The sequence below is a fragment of the Dipodomys ordii genome, unplaced genomic scaffold (genome assembly GCF_000151885.1).
Source record: "Dipodomys ordii isolate 6190 unplaced genomic scaffold, Dord_2.0 Scaffold143, whole genome shotgun sequence".
In the NCBI taxonomy this organism is placed as follows: Eukaryota; Metazoa; Chordata; class Mammalia; order Rodentia; family Heteromyidae; genus Dipodomys; species Dipodomys ordii.
In genome coordinates this window covers 1,911,136-1,931,303 of record NW_012267359.1, presented here as the reverse complement: position 1 = coordinate 1,931,303, position 20,168 = coordinate 1,911,136, and the positions used below count along the sequence as shown (strand labels likewise).

General features: G+C 51.4%; 1 protein-coding gene across 1 annotated transcript; it reads right to left on the bottom strand.

Moving 5' to 3' along the window:
* Positions 1-588: 588 nt before the first annotated feature.
* Positions 589-11,640, bottom strand: Mdh2 (malate dehydrogenase 2, NAD (mitochondrial)). The gene is made up of 9 exons (XM_013031810.1): positions 11,499-11,640; positions 8,455-8,623; positions 7,012-7,095; positions 6,382-6,491; positions 4,722-4,847; positions 2,995-3,072; positions 2,580-2,679; positions 2,222-2,373; positions 589-863 (listed from the first exon to the last, which is right to left on the bottom strand). The coding sequence occupies exons 1-9, from the start codon at positions 11,562-11,564 to the stop codon at positions 732-734; spliced, it is 1,017 nt and encodes a 338-aa protein (XP_012887264.1). The 5' UTR covers positions 11,565-11,640; the 3' UTR covers positions 589-731.
* Positions 11,641-20,168: the final 8,528 nt, after the last annotated feature.

The window sequence follows — 20,168 nt, the reverse complement described above, 5'->3', positions numbered from 1 at the left end:
AGGAGCCTCCCTTGCACCTGCCAGCCTAGATGAACTCTGTACACCAGGACACCTGGCCTGAGTTAGAGCCTGGGTCCTGCCTGTCAGGCTGATCTTAGGATCCATGAAGAATCCGAGGCCTGCCAATGGTTGTGGCAATGTCACCACGAGGGCAAAGGCCACCAGGCACCATGGCTGTTTTATCAGAGCTGCGCGGGGGTGGGCGTTAACAGTGCAGAGGGCAGTGGGGAGAGGTGGGAGCGGGGAGCCTCTGCCCTACTTCATGCTACCCACTACTCTTCCTAGTATTTAAATCTGGTGACTCACACCTGCAATCCCAGCGACTCAGGAGCCTGGAGAGCCAAGGATCATAGTTCCAAGCCAGCCCAGGCAAGAAAGCCTGTGAGACTCTTATCTCCACTAAGCTACCAAAAAAGCTGGACATGAAGCTGTGGCTCAAGTGCTAGACTTGAGCAAAAGTCTCAGCAACAGTACCCAGGCTCTGAGTTCAAGCCCCAGGATGGGTACATGTGTGCACCTCTCTGCATGATCTGTGAGAGTACAGACACTGCAGAGTCAGCTTTGACAAGGACAGCATGCATGCAGGGGTAACTTGAAAAAGAAAATCAACAGTCTGTTTTATTGTTGAACCAACAGACCAGCCACAATCTTGAAGGAAGGGCCATGCTAACAACAGCCATCATCAAGCAGTAAGACAGAGGCAGCGCCACGCCTGGTCTCCAGTGCCAGGCTCACTTCATGTTCTTCACGAAGTCCTCCCCCTTCTTGATGGAGGCTTTCAGCTCAGGAATGGCCTCGGCGATCATCTTCTCCTCAAATGGGGACACCTTGCCGATGCCCAGGTTCTTTTCCAGGCCCTTTTTCTGCAAGAAGGGAGGAGCAGGCGACAGCTGGAGCAAGCCCCACAGAGCCACCCATTCTCATGTGTCACCCATCAGAAACTCCAGGAGAGACCACTGGCACTTGCTCTCAGGAGTGCCAAGCCAGATTGGGCACATGAGATTCCATCTCAACAAAGTTTTAGGACTAGGAGCATGGATCAAGTGGTAGAGCCGCTGCCTCACAAGTACTTGGGTACTTAAAGAAGTCCCAAACCAAGTAAAACAGCTTTAAATAAAAACAAAGGGAGTTGGGAATGTGGTTTAGTGGTAGAGTGCTTGCCTAGCATGCATGAAGCCCTGGGTCCAATTCCTCAGTACCACATAAACAGAAAAAGCCAGAAGTGGTGCTGTGGCTTAAGTGGTAGAGTGCTAGCCTTGAGCAAAAGAAGCTCAGGAATAGTGCCCAGGCCCTGAATTCAAGCCCTAGGGCTGGCAAAACAAAGGATGTCCCCACAGACCTGGCCTGCCCTACCTCCCCTGGGCTTGGGCTCCAGCCAGGTCATCCCATGTGCCTTGAACAACTCCATTCCCCGAGTTTCCTCATCTACTTCCCAGAAGGCTGTGTGCTTAGTGCAGCAGCTGGCCAAAAATGTTCTCGTCATTAGCAGCACTTCCTTTTTTTTTTTTTGGTTGGTCATGGGGCTTGAACTCTGGGCCTGGGCGCTGTCCCTCAGCTCTTCAGCTCAAGGCCAGCGCTCTACCACTTGAGCTACAGCGCCACTTCCGGTCTTCTAGTGGTTTATTGGAGATATGAGTCTCACGGTCTTTCCTGCCTGGGCTGGCTTTGAACCGAGATTCTCAGATCTCAGCCTCCTGAGTAGCTAGGATTACAGGCGTGAGCCACCAGCGCCCGGCAGCACTACCTTTCTCGACTATACTTATGGCTGGTCCCTTTCCTAAGCAGTTTAGAACCTGAAATATTTTTTCCCCTGGTTTTGACCAAGGGTCTCAAATTATAGACCAGGCTAGCCTTGGAGATCCTCCTGCTCTATATCCTGAGTGCTGGGATTATAGGCATATGTCATTATGCCCAGGTAGAAGAAACACTTGTCGCCTCAAATGGAATATAATTAAGCAGATAAATATCTGGGCACCCATGGGCAGCTGCTGAAATCAGCAAGGGCCACCCAGCCTTTCCTATGAATACTGGTGTTCCTCCTTAAAGTATGGCCCAGAGACAAAAGTTGTCAGAAAGCCATCAGTGGCTCTTAGTCATTGTCACTTCCCCCACAGAGCCCAGCTTGGTCAACAGCCCCAGCAGAGCTCCAGGGCGACTGCCCTGCTCTTGGGTGTAGCCCCAGCTCCTCCCCATACTGTATGGTACATGGGATGGTACGCACCCCCAGCAGCAGGGGCGTGGAGAAGTAGGTGCAGTCCGTCTCCTGTGACTTCACGAAGGAGCATTCCACAACTCCTTCCTTCCCATTCATCGCGTCCACCAGGGAGAAGACGAAGCGGGCACCAGCATAGGCCATGGACAGGGTGGCAGAGCCTAGGGAGCAAGGTGTCTCAGCCCAGCTGCTCCTGGGCCCCCACGTCACCCCTCCACCCTGCCCCTGGGACGGGTGAACTGCCTTCTCTAGGGCCTTCAGTGCCGGCAGATGAAGCATAGCCAACCCCGCCCTCAACAGCCAGGGATAAGCAGCCCTTCTGCCGCTCCCATCCCCCAAGACCCCAGATGTCTAGCTGAGACTTCACCTGCCCCTGCTTTGGCCTTCACCACCTCTGTGCCCGCCTCCTGGATCCTCCCAGTGAGTGCCGCCAACTGGTCTTGAGGGAAGTCCACCTTGGGAGTACACTGGAAGCCAGGCAGGTCATGTGAGCAACCTGTTCACCCTGGGGCCACACCCCAGGCCCCCCCTCAGCCCTTCTCCACCCTGATGCCACACCTCCAGAGCCCCCTCAGGGATGCAGGGGAGGGGAGGGAGGGTGCTGGGGATGGAGCCCTGGCCTTTATGACATGTGCTAGGCAAGTACTCCAAAACCTACAGAGAGGTCCAAGACAAGGCAACCCTGCTAATTGGCCTCAGTGAGTAGTCACTTTCAAAGAACTTCTTTTATTTTGGAAAGTCTGGAGGGAAAACATAACGTATGCAAGCATGCACGCACACACCTGGGAGATGAGGGGGATGATGGTCTTCCCAGCATGGCCACCGATGACAGGAACGCTGACTCGAGCTGGATCCAAACCCTGCAAAGAGAAGTGACACTCCGCTGAACTGTCCACATGTTCCGAGCCACCATGCTCCCAAGTGTCTGTGGCTAGGTACTTCTAACCTGAAAAAACTCTGATTGGATGATGGCAGGGAGGTGAGCAGCCCCTTCCTCTGGGCTGAAGAGGCCAGAGCTGGTAGGAAGGAAGGAAGGAAGGAAGGAAGGAAGGAAGGAAGGAGGGAGGGAGGGAGGGAAGGAAGAAGGGAAGGAAGGAGGGAGGGAGGGAGGGAAGGGAGGGAGGGAAGGGAGGGAGGGAAGGAAGGGAGGGGCATACTTTGGAGAGCTAAGGACTGATGCTGACTGGGGGCAGTAGTCACATGATCGGCAGACCCTGTGTCTGTGGCATGAAGGACCAGCCCTGTGCTTAAACAGTGGCTCAGGGAACACCTAACTAGCTGTGAGAAGTAGGCACAGCCAGCCAGAGAAGATTCTAGATTGAAAGGAGTGGGGAGGGCAGAATGCAGCACACACTAGAATGTCAGAAGTTGGTAAGACCACACCTGAAACTTCAAGATACACAGTCACTCTGTTTTGCCAGTCCTGGGGCTTGAACTCAGGGCCTGGGCACTGTTCCTGAGCCAGTGCACTACCACTTGAATCCCAGTGTCAATTCTGGCTTTTTCTGTGTATGTGGTACTGAGACTCGAACCCAGGGCTTCAGCATTCAAGGCAAGCACTCTACCACTAAGCCACATTCCTAGCCCCCCCCCCCCCCCCGTCAGCTTGACATGGCTCAGAAACCTTCTAGAATATCAGGTGCCTGTAACAGAACCTTCTGCAAGCACACTGGTGCGCCTGTGGCCACCAGACCTGCAGCATGACTGGTGTGATGTGGACACAGTTTTAATGGTCCACTAGCAGCCATCACATAAGCTGCACAGCTGCTAGGCCTTACTCTCTGCTCTGGGCCGTCCTGGTCCTTCCTTGCAGATTCCAGCACATTCCAGACGTACCTGCAGGCTCCTTGTCTCTCAAGTAAAGCCCCTTTACCACCCCAGCCACATCCTAGGGGTGTCCACTGCCCAAGTTCAGGTGGGGTCAGTACTGCATGGCACACATGGCACCAGGCATGTGTAGGACATTTACTCCCTCTTCCCAGAGGCCCGGGGCTCAAGAGTAGAGTGTACCTTTTGGTCCTCGGGGAAGTGCTTCTGCAGGTTTTGTGAGCAGGAGTAAAAGGTAGCAGGACTCAGACTAGGTGCCAGTGACAAAGCAAATCCACCTCCACACAAACTAGCAGCTGAGTTCAGCAGCCATACCCAGGCAGCTGGCAGGCCCAGAACCCACAAGCCCAATCTAATGACCAGGTGGGGACAACAGCTGGGATCTCTGGACTTCCAGTTTGCTGACTGCATGAGCCTTTGTCTAGGGACCAGCGGGTACTTGTTTGGGGGTCCAGAGCATGGGGAAGAGGGGGAGCCCAGGGAAGTCAACCAGGCTGAGGGCAGCAGGTGCAGGCCACATAGCAGCTGGGCAGGAGTGAGGCACTGATTCTTTACAGAATGCAGGACCCCTTTTCCGTGGTGGGGCAACGACCCCTGGGTCCCTGTCCTGCCATCTGCTGTGTCTCTGCCTGGGCAGAGGAAGCTAAGAAGCCACAGGCAGCAAGGATACCGCACAGCTTACCTTCAGCTCTGCCACGAACGTATTGGCTCGCACGATGTCCAGGGTTGTCACGCCAAAGATCTTGTTAGGGTTGTACACGCCATGCTTCTTGAACACCTCAGCCGTAATTGGGATGGTGGAGTTGACCTAAGATACCCGAGATAGGCATAAGAAACTGAGCAACAGGGGCCATCTGCTGAGACTGCTGGCAGGCTGGATGCCACAGCCACCTCACATGGGCAGAGTCATCTTTATGCCAGGACATGATCCCAGGGAGCTGTTACCTTCTGATATGTCACCACACTCCAGGGCACCTCTGGCTAGATGGAGGCTAGCCAGGCTGAACCAGGCTTTTGATTCACTAGTTTTCCTGTATGAAAACTCCATGCTGTAGCTGCTGGAGCCTGGGCTCCAGTATGACTTTCCCTTAGAATCTGTGAGAGTTGAAAGGAAACTTTGGAGACTGCTTCCCGGAGGTCAGAGCAGAACTGCAAGGTTTCTATGATTACTACTGGCTCCCAGCACAGACTGCTGCCATCTTGCAAGGTAGGCAAGTGGGGTATGACAGGACCCCTTCTGAGGCCAGGAGCAGGTGTACACTCAGATGGCTGTCCTCAGTCCCTTCCCTGCACTGTCTTACAGACCCTCATTGTACTCCGGGAGCCACAAGCTGGGGACCACAGCTGTCCTCTACATGTGGCATAGCTGTCCTCTACATGTCCAGAGGGGCCAGGGCAGCTGTGTGTTAACAGAGATCTCTAGGTGTAAAGAGACAGGGATAGTGGGGTCTGAACTGTGCACCCCAAGTAGAATACAACACAAAAGGATTCCACAAGGGCTAGGAATGTGGCTTAGTGGTAGAGTGCTTGCCTAGTGAAGCCCTGGGTTCAATTTCTCAGTACCACATAAACAGAAAAAGTGGGGGGGGGGAGAAGGGGCGGTGTAGTTGAGGAGGTGGGAGGGAAGGGATGGTAGGGGAAAGACGAAGGAGGAGGCAACAATGCTGGATAAGAAATGTACTCATGGGGCTGGGAAGGTGGCTCAGTGGTAGAGTGCTTGCCTTGCATGCCTGAGGCCCTGGGTTCGATTTTTCAGCACCACATAAGCAAAGAGCCGGAAGTGGCACTGTGGCTCAAGTGGTAGAGCACTAGCCTTGAGCTGAAGAGCTGAAGGACAGCGCTCAGGCCCAGAGTTCAGGCCCCACGACCGAAACCCCCCCCCAAAAAAAATGTACTCATTATCTTGCTCATGTAAGTGTAACCCCTCTGTATTTTCACAATAAAAAACTTATTTAAAAAAGAAAAAGCCAGTAGTAGTATTATGGCTCAAGTGGCTGAACACTAGCCTTGAGTACAGAGAGGCTCAAGGACAGAGCCCAGGCCCTGAGTTCAAGCTCAGGACTGGTTAAAAAAAAAAGTCAACAGGCTGCCACAATCATGACTGAAAGGACACATTTTAGCCAGGTGTAGTGGTGCCTGCCTGTAATCCCAGCTCTTGGGAGGCTGAGGAGGATTGTGACCTCAAGCTAGCCTGGGATACAGGCTGGTGAGACCTTGTCTCAAAACAAGTTAATCTCTTATAACATTCACTTGGTTCCTGTCACTCAGGACATTCTCAGGTGGCTCCCTCCCACCCCCAGCCTGAGCATGGCCTAAGGTACACATGCCCTGCCCACACTCACAGGGTTGGCAATGATGCAGATCATGGCTTCAGGGCAATTCTGGGCACAGGCAGCAGCCAGGGTGGCCACGATGGTGGCATTGGTGTTGAACAGGTCATCCCGAGTCATGCCTGCAAGGATCAGCAAGATGCTCATTTGGGATGAGCACTACCAGGTGCCCAGGGCTGCTGCTAGCTGGTACTGGCAATTCCACATGACCTAGAGGCCATGTGAATCTACCTTATCTGGAAATAACAGTGTGTCCAGTGACAGGCAGGTGTGTGGGCAGGGGGCAGAGGGAGGAGGGGATGGGGCCAGGACCAGGCAGGTGGCTAAGGATAATCAGGGATTAGTGTATGCTTGTAGGTGTGGTCGCGTGCACATGCACATGCGCACACGTGCGCAGGCACACACACACCCCACCCCCACAAACACACACACACACACAGGCCCAAAAGGGACCAGTGAAATCCAGGGCATGGGTGAGACAACAGGGCATGGAGACAACAAATTTAAATGTCAGGCCGATGTGTGACCCCGTCCCTGGACAGTGGGGAGCCTTTGGATGTTTTCTGTGGCTGAGCATGGGATGGGATTAAATCCTTTCTCAGCACATGTGCAGGGAGACTAGGGCAAAGCTTTCTAACCTACCGGGTTTTCTGGGGACTCCGGCCGGGATCACCACCACGTCACATCCTTTCAGGCAGTCTGGCAGCTGCTCAGGTCCAAGGAAACCTAAAAGCACCCAAGGGAGCAACCTCACCTTTCCTGACCCGCAGAGGCTCTGCCTCCAGGGGAAAGGCTGAGAAGCACAGCCTCGACCAGTAAGGTGACAGCTCCTGCCTGAGAAGGCCACATGGAGGGCCCCCAGTGAGCCTCCAGTCCCAATAAAAGCAAAGCCAGGCAGTCATTTGCTCATCCTAGCTGGCTTGCTTGCATTGCTGTCTGGGCCAGCTCTACAAACCTCCTCAGACCAAAAAAGCCAGATACCTTGAAATGTCTAGGCTGATAAACAAGGACTCGAGTTTTGGGGGGGGGGGGTCTATTTTGTTTCATCCCATTTTATCAGGGAACCTACTGTCTAAAATCTACTTGGTTGTGACTTTCATCACTACAAGTGCTCTAAGAAACTAATAACTCGGGGCTGGAAGGTGGCTCAGTGGTAGAGCGCATGCCTTGCATGCATGAGGCCTTGGGTTCGATTCTTCAGCACCACATAAGCAAAAAGAAAAAAGCCAGAAGTGGTGCTGTGACTCAAGTAGTAGAGCGCTAGTCTTGAGCTGAAGAGCTGAGGGACAGCGCCCAGGCCCAGAGTTCAGGCCCCACAACCAGAACCCCCCCCCAAAAAGAAATAACTCAAAAGAAAATGGGAGAATGAATTTGAGGAGCCAGGAGAGGCTCAGTCACCCCAGTGAACCCATGGGAATGAGCAGCTCAGTCTTCTCACCAGGGAGGTGCTGCCAAACATGGCTGTCATCCTCTTGGGGAAACAAAAGCACCAGCAGGGCCTTCCCAGTGCAGTGCGAGCCCAGAGACCTCCCGCAATCAGCATTCCAAGAAACAAGTGCACAAAGACATTGATCGCAGCTCACCAGCAGCCCAAAGGTCAACAGAATGTGTAAATAAATAATAAAGTATAAGACACTTTAAAAATGGTTTTACCTAGATTTTGGAGATCTGCAAAACTGACAGACTGTGAAGGCTGCATTACCTGGACGTCTACCAAGTGGCCTATGACTAGTGGTGGCGATGCTTAGGGGTATCAGGGGTAAAGGAAAGGCAGCCTATAGGATGGGAGGGAATATCACCTCACCACCTCCAGGGAGCTTCTTGAACTTGCCCTTCCTCACACTACTTTTCAAATCAGACAAAATACAATTGGCAAGATCAGACCCCCCCCCCTTGTTTTCTAAAAGATAATGCTACTTACATTTCTGTGAACCCAAGTCTTAAATATTGTAGTCCTTTGTAAAATTTAATTCTACAATTAACACGAGAGCCCCATGTTCTTAAACCTCTGGTCTCACCTGAGATCTAGAGTTGGGATCTTGTTCTACAGAGGGAGGGCAGGGTCTCGGAAAGTGAGTCCCATACCTTTCACTTTTGCTCTGGTCTCAATGTGGCTCAGGTCTGCGGCCACCCCCGGCGTGTGAGCGATGTCGTAGAGGGTCAGGCGGCTCACTAAGGGGCTGTTCTTCAGGAGGAGGGAAAGGGGCTGCCCGATTCCTCCAGAAGCTCCAAGCACAGCTACTTTAGCATTGTTCTAAAAAGAGGCACAGGGAAATACTCAGGGCAGAATCCTCATTGAAAAGGACCCAGATGGTAGCCTACAAAATCTGTCACTGGGCTTCTTTTGCTAAGTGGTGTCAAAACAAGATACACTTGTGTGTGCACCAATGTTACTGTGGAAGAATTCTGGTCATTCCCTCCAGAAGTCCAGTTCCAAGTGGGGAGAACTCAAGTGAGGGGAAGCTGTGACACTTGGGTCAGACATCCAACATTCTGTGGAGCTAGAGCAGCAGCTTCATCCAATCAGGCATCTGGCCTGGCAAGAGCATCCTCACCTTCAAAGTGCAGCTTTAAAAACTAAACAGAGGGGTGGGAATGTGGCTTAGTGGCAGAGTGCTTGCCTAGCATGCATGAAGCCCTGGGTTCAATTTCTCAATACCACATACACAGAAAAGGCCGGAGCCAGGCACCAGTGGCTCATGCCTGTAATCCTAGCTACTCAGGAGGCTGAGATCTGAGAATCGCAGTTCAAAGCCAGCAATTAACCACCAGAAAACTGGAAGTTGCTCAAGTGGTAGAGCACTAGCCTTAAGCTGAAGAGCTGAGGGACAGCTCAGAGTTCAAGCCCCACGACCGACAAAAAAAAAAAAAAAAAAAAGCTGGAAGCATCGCTCAAGTGGTAGAGTGCTATAGATAGCCCCTCACTTAGGTCTGTAAGTGATCAGTCCCACAGGGTCCATGAGGGGATAGACCAGGAGGGTGAGCTCTCCTCAGATCTTGTTTCTACATGGTTAACAGCTCACATTTACAACAGGGGCCTAAGCAGTGGGACCTACACAATGCACTAGAGAAATCTGTATCACAGCTGTTAGCTCTTAGAGATCTCTAAAGATTTCCAAAATTGCTGAGTTGCAAGTACCAACTGTTTAGCCACTGTTGAGAAAATGCCCACATGAAAACTGTTACTGCATTTATAAATTTGCTTTAAAAGTTAGGCCTGTGCTGGGTACTAGTGGCTCACACCTGTAATCCTAGCGATTCAAGAAGCTGAGATCTGAGGGTCCTGCCCAAGCAGGATAGCCCATGAGACTCTCATCTCCAATTGATGCAAAGCTGGAAGTGGAGCTATGGATAGTACCCAGGTCCTGAGTTTAAACCCCTAGGACTGGTGTGTGTGCAAATATACACACACCAAAAAAAAAAAAAACAAAAACAAAAAACCACCTGTGACGGTTTCTTCTTCTGCATTTCCATTACTAGCCTTGACTGGGAGATTGCCTCCTCAGTAACCAAGTTCACAGGTGTGTGCTCCCCTTCACACATCTTTTAATGAAAAGGCCTAACTATGTAGCCCAGACTGGCATGGAACACACAATCCTTTTGCCTCAGCTTCTGAAGAGTGCTGAGATTGTAGACCTGTACCACCACACCACCTCATTTCTACAAGGCTGTTCCCCCATCTGCCTGGGAAACTCTGCAGGATGTGATCTCTGCTTCCTTCTGAGCTACACTCAAAGGTCATGTTCCTGATTGAAAATCATAACCCTCTTCACTTTTTTTCTTTCTGTGTACATCACTAAGACACTTTATTGTTTGGGTTTTTTTAACTGTTTTTTTTTTTTTTTGCCTTTTTTAGTACTGGGGATCGAACCCAGGACGTTGCACTTGCTAGGCAAGCGCTTTGCCACTGAGCTACATCCCAGCCCACACTAAGACACTTAATAATGAAGGATACAGGAAGATAATTAAAATGTACAGTTCTATGTTTTATACACTGGACATTAGTGCCTAGGCGAGATGCCTCCAAAATTAAGCCATTCTGGCCTGGACATGCCTGGAGTGGAAGAATGGTTTTGATCATGAAGTGTAGCCCTTCCTCAGCACTGAAAAAGGCAAGAATCCAACCATCTCCCCACTCTTGCTTCCTTTCTTCCCTCTTCTCTCTGTTCTGCTGCCCCTCTTGCTCAGTACTAGTCCTCAACCCCTCCACCTGACCTCAACTCATTCACTGCTTTAATTCATTGCACCTGAACCTCTTCTCACCTGGGTAGTTATTCCCTGAAGCACTTATTCTCTGCAACTAGTTATTTGTATATTGTTCAACTGAATGGCTGTATAGAAAACTGAAGGACATCACCTAAGCCATAAGAAACGTGGTGGTCTCCTTAGTAATCTTTGGGCATGGCAATTTAGAAGCAATGCAGGCACCTACTGGGTTCTCAAAACTTTGGCTGTACTGAATTCACCGGGAGCACCTGGTGAGAATTCCGGGGTGCACGAAGGAACCCCGGGCCACTGAAGGAACATTATCACTCTCCTAGAAGACGGCTAAAAATAGCCTAGGTTTCAGTGGTCCTAGGCTAAGTCAGGAACTGTCAAAACACTTGGGGAGCACGCTCGGCCCCCCCCAAAACCAGGAAAGAGTCACCAAAAGGTTCTTAATTGAAAAAAGACTCTTGAGGCTCTTAAAGGGAAGGCCACTGACAGTTGTGATCCCGCGGGTCGACCCTCACCCTCGTGACTTCCGGACCCTCCCGACTGTGGCGTGCGCACCACACATCCTCCCACGGCCGCACAGCCGTCACGGAGGCTGCAGGTCTAATTACAGTGAAAGCGGCGGCAACCGCAGCGAAGGCCCAGGCCTGTCCACCCCGGGGCTCGCAGGCCGGGAGCGGACCCCACGGGGGGGACGAGCTCCCCGGAGCTGGGCGGCCTCGCTCCTCTCCCGGGCTTTGCACCCAACACTTGCGAAGGGCACCGAGGCTGGCCTCGCGCGCCCCGGCGTCCAGCCCGCGCCCCGCGCGGCCCAGGCTGACTCCGGGAGTCCCCGCGGGTGTGCGCGGGGCCGGGACACACGGGAGCCGGGCCGGGGACGCCCGACGCTCGCCCGCCTCTCAGGCCTCGCCTACCTGGGCCGAGGTGCTGAAGCCGCGGCGCAGAGCGGCGCCGGCTGGCCGGGCGAGGGCGGACAGCATGGCCGAAGCGAGCAGGAGGCCGGTGAGGAGCGGACGGCTGGGCGGTGACTCCAACGACCTCCACGCTGAGCCGGGCCGCCAGCTTTAGCTTGGCTAAATCTCGCGAGAGCAGCCCGCCTTCCGGCCCCGCCTGCCTGTAGTCTCGCGAGAATACGGTCGTTCGCAGTCTCCGCGGTTGTAGTGGGAGGTTGTCGCTCCCGGCTTCTCGGCGAGTGACCGGTTTGGGTCGTTTTGAGCTTCGGGGTTGGCTGCGTGGCCAGTGGGGAGCCGCGGTAGGAGCGGGGCTCGGGGGAAACAGTCCCCCGCACCCAAGAGCGGAAGAGGACGGTCTTTAGACAGGCAGCGCCTTAGAAGAGACATTTCCCAGGTGGGGCTCTAGGCCGAGGCCCCGACGCGGAGCCCGGTAGGGGTCACGACCCACGACCTCAGTCAGGCCCCCCCCGCCCCCTTTCCTGGAGCGAGGCCGGAGGGGGATTCTGGGCCAAGAGTCTCTGGACTCCCCTGCCCAGCTTGGCTTCGAACCGCCATCCTCGGATCTCGGTCTCCTCAGTGGTTGGGGTTACAGGCCGGAACCGCTGGTGCCCAGCCGAGCTCAGTGAATTTGCGCCGTCGACCCGAGCAACGTAGAACTAGCACTGCGGCGCTGAGGAAGTTTCTCCTCAGTTACGAATCATAAGGTCCACCCCCTCTCTTCTGCGTTCTGGGCATACAAAGGCATTTCTGACCCCGTCTTTGGCTCATGTCGGGAATCCTAGTTTCTCAGGAGGTAGAGATCTGAAAGGGACTGTGGTTCGAAGACACACAAAGGACTGGGACCATGTTCCCAGTGGCAGACTTGAGGCCCCGACTTCAGTCCTTAAAGAACGTCGTTCAGCGTTGCCTGGGCCAAGGCATAGCATAGCAGCCCGGAATCTCAAAAGTTCAGAGTCAAGCCGGGCGCTGGTGGTTCACACTGTAATCCTAGCTGCTCAGGAGACTAAGATCCGAGAATTGCAGTTCAAAGCCAGCCGGGGAAGGAAAGTTTGTGAGACTTTTCAATTAACCACCAGAAAACCAGAAGTGGTGCTGTGGCTTAAGTGGTAGAGTGCATGCCTTGAGCTAAAGAACTGAGGGACAGCACCCAGGCCCAGAGTTAAAGCCCCATGATCGACAAACAAACAAAAATTCAGAGTCAAGTGTAGCAATTACTTTGAGCAATATGAAACCCAGATGAACCAGGGACAATGATTAGAGAAGCAAGATTGGGAATATTATGGCTGCCTTGCTCTTCCCTCCCCTGCACTTGTTAGTGAGTTACTAAGGTTTTTCCTGCCTAATCTTTATCTATGAAAAAGAGCCAAGCCTGGCACTGGTAGCTCACAGCTATAATCCTAGCTACTCAGGATGCTGAGATGTGAGGATCACAGTTCGATGCCAGTCCAGCCTGTAAAGTCTGTGAAACTCATTTCCAATTAATCACCTGAAAACCAGAAATGGCATTGCAGTTCAAAGTGGTAGAGCTCTAGCCTTGAGCAGAAAAGCTTAGGGACAGCACCCAGACCCTGAGTTCAAGCCCCATGACTAGCGACAACAAAAAGATCCAAACCTATTTGGCCATCAAAGAGCCCCGTCTAGTGGGAGTGACAGGCAAACCATAAACACCTGTTTGGGTAGCAGTAGAAGAACTGATGCTGGCTGTGAGAATCCTGGAGGTGAATCTAACCTATGGTGGAGGTGGAAGCTGGGAGAGGACCTTCTACACAGAGAAGAGTGGGTGGTATTCTAGGAGCCCCAGAGGTGGGAGCAATCTCATGCCTAGAAAGCGGAGCTCTCAAAGGAGGCCTGAAAAATCTGGCCCTTTACAAGGGAAAAGAGGAGCCAGGTGCAGGTGGCTCAGGCCTGTAATCCTAGCTACTCAGGAGGCTGAGATCTGATGAGGATAACAGTTCAAAGTCAGTCCAGGGAGAAAAGTCCATGAGACTTTATTTTCAGTTAACCACCAAAAAGCTGGAAGTATAGATGTGGCTTAAATGCTAGAACACCAGTCTTGAGTGGAAAAAGCTCGGACAGCACCCAGGATCTGCCTTTAAGCCCTGGTACTGGCACAAACAAAACCAGTTTTGTTTTTTGTTTTTTTTAAAGGGACCCAGGCAAGCCTGGAGGTGGCAAAGCATAGGCCTGTATTTGGATGCAGGTAACTTCTGTTGGAGCAAGACACTAGCACATGCAGTGTCCTTGCTCTTATCACGATATGTGTTCTCTGGTAATCTTTTAACTTTGTATCTTGGGGTCAGGAACTGTACCTTCCATCTGTCTTTAGTGTCCAACTTACGACTGGCCTAAGAGTAGACCTCTGAAAGAGCTGGTTTTAGATGAGGTTAGAACAAACAGATGGTGCAGGGCAGGGAGACTGTTTAGGAGACTACCATGAGATGGTGAAGCTCAGAGTGGTGGTGGTGGCCACAGAAATGGAGAGAGTGGAGACCATGGGGGCAGGTCTCAAGGCAGAATGGATAGGGGTCTGTGCTTATTCGGGGTGGAGGAATGGAAGGGATATGGAGCCCCCAGGCTGGGAGAAGTAGTCAGGGGCTTTGTGGAAAGGGGTCTGGCCAGAGAAAAAGAAAAGCCCATTTTAGATGGGCTGAATGGGGGTGGAAGGGTGGTGATTTGGCATATAGAAGTATGTAGGCATGGCTGGGACTGTGGCTTAGTGGTAGAGTGCTTGCTTAGCATGCATGAAGCCCAGGGTTCAATTCCTCAGTACCACATAAACAGAATAAGTCAGAAGTGGTGCCGTGGCTCAAGTAGTAGAGTGCTAGCCTTGAGCAAAAGAAACTCAGGAACAGTGTGCCCTCAGTTGAAGCTGGGGACTGGCAAAAAAAAAAAAAAAAAAGCATATGGGCAGTTGGACAAACAGATGGGATTATTCCAAGGAGATGGGATTGAGACTAGAGGGGTCAGGGCTGAAGTCATCCCTATATATTAATTGAGTCAGGTGCCGGTGGCTCATGCCTGTAATCCTAGCTACTCAGGAGGCTGAGATCTGAGGATCACAGTTCAAAGCCAGCCTGCGCAAGGAAAGTCCATGAGACTCTTATCTCCAATAAACCACTAGAAAACCGGAAGTGACGCTGTGGATCTAGCGGTAGAGAGCTCACCTTGAGCTGAAGAGCTGAGGGACAGCGCCCAAGCCCAGAGTTCAAGCCCCATGACCGACCAAAAAAAAAAAAAGAATTGAGGCTCTGGGAGAGAAACTGGGGCCACTCCAACACCCCAGTTCAGTTCCTTTTGCATGCCTTCCATGTTGCCATCTCCAAGAGCAAGCACTTGCTACCTCCAAAGTGCTCTTCCTGGGCCACCTTGACTGAGAGACTCACACTCCGCTCCCACCCACCTCCCTATAAATCTCAACATTATCTTCATTGTGTTAGCAGCTGCCATATCTAGCACCAGCTTCCTGGCAGGTGCTGTACTCGGAGCTTTGCATGGATAACTGACATGGAGCAGCAAGGCTGCTGGATGTCACAAAGCAGCATGTGATCATAAGCAGCATTTCGTCTTCATCCTACATTGACACACTTCAGTCATGGTTCTGGGGTTGACTTGGCCTCACACTTGACAAGCGAGTGCTAGACCACTTGAGCCACATTCCCAGGTCTTATGCTTTTAGCTTCTTTTCAGTCATGCTTTTGTCTAGGCATACTTTGGACCTTGATTTCTCCTGCTTCTGCCTCTCCCAGTAGATGTGATTACAGGCATGCACAATGACTTTTAGATCTTTGCCCTTAGATTCTGCTTGGTTACCAGGATGTCCTCACCTCAGTAGTCTACTGTCCCATTCACCTAAATAAACGGAACTTAATTCCTCAATGATAGCCTCCCTTCTTCCTGCCTCTAGCTCTCTGCAGCCTTCTGCACCTGAAGAAGAGAAACTTGACGTCTCTATTTCTTCATCTCCCTCGCTCCTCCATCCCCAGTGGCTTCTGACCTGGCTGGTGCTGATAAACTGGGGTTGTAAGTAGAGATGGGGGTTAGAAGGTTCCCTTTGTCATCTGGTGTTAGTTCTTTTTGAACTCGATTGGAGTTTGAGCCAGTTCATATTGCCATGCTGTGCTTTTGTGAGTCATATCTGCAGTCCTGACCTCATTTATACCTGGCTTCCTCATCTGCATGCTTTCCCCAGCCCTTGGTTTTTAGAATTCTCCACTGGACATAGAGCCTTCATGGGCAAAGTCCCTCTCCTCCTCCCCCCTTTGCCTTACTGAGGTTTGAACTCAGGGCTTCAAGCTAGCTAAGTAGGCCTTCTATTGTCAGGTAGAGACTTGTGTTTTTCTCCCAGGGCTATTAAGAATCTCAGTTCTGGGGTTGGGAAGGTGACTCAAGTGGTAGAGTGCTAGCCTTGAGGTGAAGAGCTGAGAGACAGTGCCCAGGCCCAGAGTTCAGGCTCCATTACTGACCAAAAAAAAAAAGAAAGAATCTCAGTCCTACTTACAGCTCCCAGGTAGCTGGGATCACAGGCTTTGGCCTAAGTTCCATTAACATGATTTCTAGTTGGCCTCTCATTCCTGGCCCACATATTGTCTACCGAAAACACTTAGAGATCCTTGCCCCAGCCACTTGGGGTGTGGCCACTTCCAGTGCAGAGCCACTGGGCCAACATCAACGTGTGCCTGCAAAGTTCCAGTGAGGCCAAGTTATTCTAGAGTTGTATTCTGGTTTCTTGAGTTGGCCCAAGGAAATGGAGATCTATGAATGCTAATGGAGGAAGGTGTTGAGCTGGAGAACTCTGCCTGGAGGGTGCAGGAGGGTGCTCAAGAGCAATGGCTCCAGAACCCTTAAATGTGGCCTAGTTCTAGGCAAGAACTAGAAAATAAGAGAAGTTCTGTGGGGACTGAGCAGTTACAATTCACAACCTGAAGCACATAAACACGCACATGTACAAATTAGCAATTCACTCTTTTTAATTGACTTCTGATTCACATAAAGTGTGAAATGTTCCCTTTCGTTTATTTTTGTCATTCTGGGGTTTGAACTCATACTTGTTAGGCTGGCTCTCTACCACTTGAGTCATGCCTCCAGTCTAGATTTTTTGTGTGCTCATCCTGGGACTTGAACTTAGGCCCTGGGTGCTGTCTTTGAGCTTTTATCCCCAAGGCTAGTGTTCTACTACTTGAGCCACAGCTCCATTTTGGGCTTTTTTGGTGTTTAATTGAAGATAAGAATCTCATGGATTTTCCTGCCTAGGCTGACTTCAAATTGTGATCCTCAGATCTCAGCCTCTTACATAGCTGGGATTACAGGTATGAGCCACCGATGCCCCTAGCCTCTTTGTGACACAGCATTTCACTAGTTTTGTCCCAGCTGACCTCCTGCTGTTACCTGTTGAAGAGCTGGGGTTATATGCATGTACCACCACACCCCCCTGACTCAGAGCCATATTTAGATAAATAAGTTTGACTTGTACTTGTGACTCAGGAAGTCCAAAGGGTTCAGTCCTATTCGAGTCAGACAGCTAGAAGGCAGTGGACAGGGGCTTCCAAGAGCTAAACGTGGCCCATGGCAGCTGACTAGGGTGGCAGGAAGTGAAAACAGAGCCAAGTGTAAAGCCAGGTCAGGACCAAGGACCTGACAAGGAAGGTGGTGCTGAGCCTGGTAGCCTGTAACCCACGCTCAAGGCCAGCAAGGACAAGTTTCAGGGCAACTTGGCCAAAAAGAAAGAAAGAAAGAAAACAAATGTGGGCCAGGTACCAGTGGCTCATACCTGTAATCCCAGCTACTAAGGATGAGATCTGAGGATCTAGGTTCAAAGCCAGCCCAGACAGGAAAGTCTATGAGAGACTTATCTCCCATGAACCATCAAAAAGCTGGAAGTGGAGCTGTGGCTCAAGTAGCAGAGCACTATCCTTGAGCATAATAGCTCAGGGACAGCACCAAGGCCCTGAGTTCCTAGGACAGGCACCAAGGGGGAAAAAAATGTTGTACGGGGTCTAAGCTCACCACAGGAGAAGCCACACTTGAGGAGACTAGCCTTGTGGTCCAGGAAGATGGTTGCTTTTCCCCAGTCCTCTTCTCCAGTAATGGAACTTGGAGACCCACTTCCTCCAGGACCGCAAGGGCACCTCTGATAGCAAATGCGCCTGAGTGTGCGTTTGTGAGGAGGGTGGAAATGAAAGCTGGATCTAAGAGAAGGGACAGTGATACAGACAGCTGGTTTCAAGTCTCCACATCTGTCCACAGAGGCAATGCTTAGGACCTTGGCCTCTCCCCTCCTTCCTCCTTTCCTCCCTTCTTTTCTTTCCTTTTTCCTCCCTTCCTCCCTATTTAGCCCAGGCTGGCCTGGAACTTGCAGTCTTTGTGCCTTCCATGTCCCAAGTGCTGGGATTACAGGAGTGCATTACTGCACTCAGCTCTTCTTTTATCAGAGAGACACCATGTCCCACTGATACAGGTTTCAGGTCATCTAGCCATTTTTTTGTTTTTGTTTTTGTTTTGCCAGTCGTGGGGCCAGAACTCTGGGCCTGGGCACTGTCCTTCAGCTCTTCAGCTCAAGGCTAGTGCTCTACCACTTGAGTCACAGCGCCGCTTTCGGCTTTTTCTGCTTATGTAGTGCTGAGGAATGGCACCCAGGGCCTCATGCATGTAAGGCAAGCGCTCTACCACTGAGCCACCTTCCCAGCCCATCTAGCCATTTTTATAGAGGTTCAGGTCACATGGACAGAACTGAGATCAAGGCTCCAGGGCTCACACACCTTATCAGCTCCTGCTCTGACTGGGCTGTGGCCTGAGACTCCAAATGGTGTTGTCTGCCATTGGGCCTGTCACTCTCAAAGGTCCTAGAGGAAACTGGAAGGAGGAGAGGGGAGGATAAAGAGAGGAATCAGTCTTTCCTCATCTCTGCGTGTCATGTCCAAGCATTCAGGAAGTGTTGTCTTGGTGTAGCCTGTGTTTCCCGGTAGAGAACAAGGTGCTGGAGAGAGGGGCTGGTTTAGTCCCATCCCTCCCAAGCCTGGGGACCAGGCGTGTGGTATCTCCAGGAACAGTGGGCCAATGCTTCACCAGAAGTACAGTTGTGAGGGGCCCAGGTCTGGCAGCTGAGCACTGGCCCAGACATGCCTGGGCCTGGAGCTTCTGTTGGTGAGCCAAGTGTAGGTCCCGGGAGGCAAGGAGAACAAATGGATCAGGTTGGCTTGGCAGCCCCTAATCAAACATCCTCATTGGCTGTTTTCCCTAAATCCAGACGCATGCGCTGTCTAGAAGGCTGCTCCACCACCCAGTTCCTTCTGCACCGTCCCAGACAGAAGGGGAACTCAGAAGCCCCTGGGGTAAGTGGACCTGAGGCTCCTATAGCGCCTGCGCTGACAGGTAGGCATCCTCTTTTCTTTTTTTCTTTTTTATTTTTTTTTTTTTGGTGGTGGGCCTAGGGTTTGAACTCAGGGACTGGGCACAGTCCCTGAGCTTTTTTTCTCCTCTCAAGGATAGCCACAGCTTCACTTCTGCCTTTTTGGTGGTGAATTGGAGATAGGAGTCTCATGGACTTTCCTGCCTGGGTGGGTTTTAAACGGATCCTCAGATCCCAGCCTCTTGAGTAGCTAAGATTGCAGGCTTGAGCCACGGTTCCTGGCTAGGCTTCCTCTTAAAGATACACTTCCTACTTCTGTTACTTTATGGTGGGATGTCTGCACCTGCAACCCCCATTAGGGTAGGTCATGTCTGTCTTGGTTATGTCCAGTATGTATTATATGGTAGGTGCTCAGGAATTAGTTGGAAAATGACCAGTGAATTGGTGGTCCTGCCTAGTATTATATGAGATAACCTATATTTCATATGTCTATGGTGTCATACTTTGTACTCAGTACTTCATTCTTCTCTGCACTCTTGCCCAATGTTTTGAAACCTTCCTGATTACCTACATTAAGAAGTTGAAGTAAGCCAGGTGACGGTGGCTCATGTGCCTGTATCCTAGCTACTCAGGAGGCTGAGATCTGGGGATCACGCTTCTAAGCCAGCTCAGGCAGGAAAGTCCATGAGACTCTTATCTCCAATAAACCACTAGAAAACCAGAAGTGGCGCTGTGGCTCAAGTGGTAGAATGCTCCCTTGAGCTGAAGAGCTGAGGGACAGCGCCCAAACCCAGAGTTCAAGCCCCATGACCGACAAAAGAAAAGAAGTTGAAGTATATTAAGATTTCAATTCAGTGTCTTATTCTGTGGGCATTCATCTTAAATCAAAAGAAGCCTACTGAGCCAGGCGTTGGTGGCTCACACCTGTAATCCTAGCTACTTAGAAGCCCGAGAGCTGAAGATTGTGGTTCAAAGCCAGCTTAAGCAGAAAAGTCCATGAGACTCAGTTCCAGTAAACCACTCAGAAAAAGCTAGAAGTGGGGGCTTGGAATGTGGCTTAGTGGTAGAGTGCTTGCCTAGCATGCATGAAGCCCTGAGTTTGATTCCTTAGTACCACCTACACAGAAAAAGCTGGCAGTAGCACTGTGGCTTAAGTGGTAGAGCACTAGTGTTGAACAAAAGAAGCTCAGGGAGGGCTGGGAAGGTGGCTCAGTGGTAGAGCGCTTGCCTTGCATGCCTGAGGCCCTGGGTTCGATTCCTCAGCACCACATAAGCAAAAAGAAAAA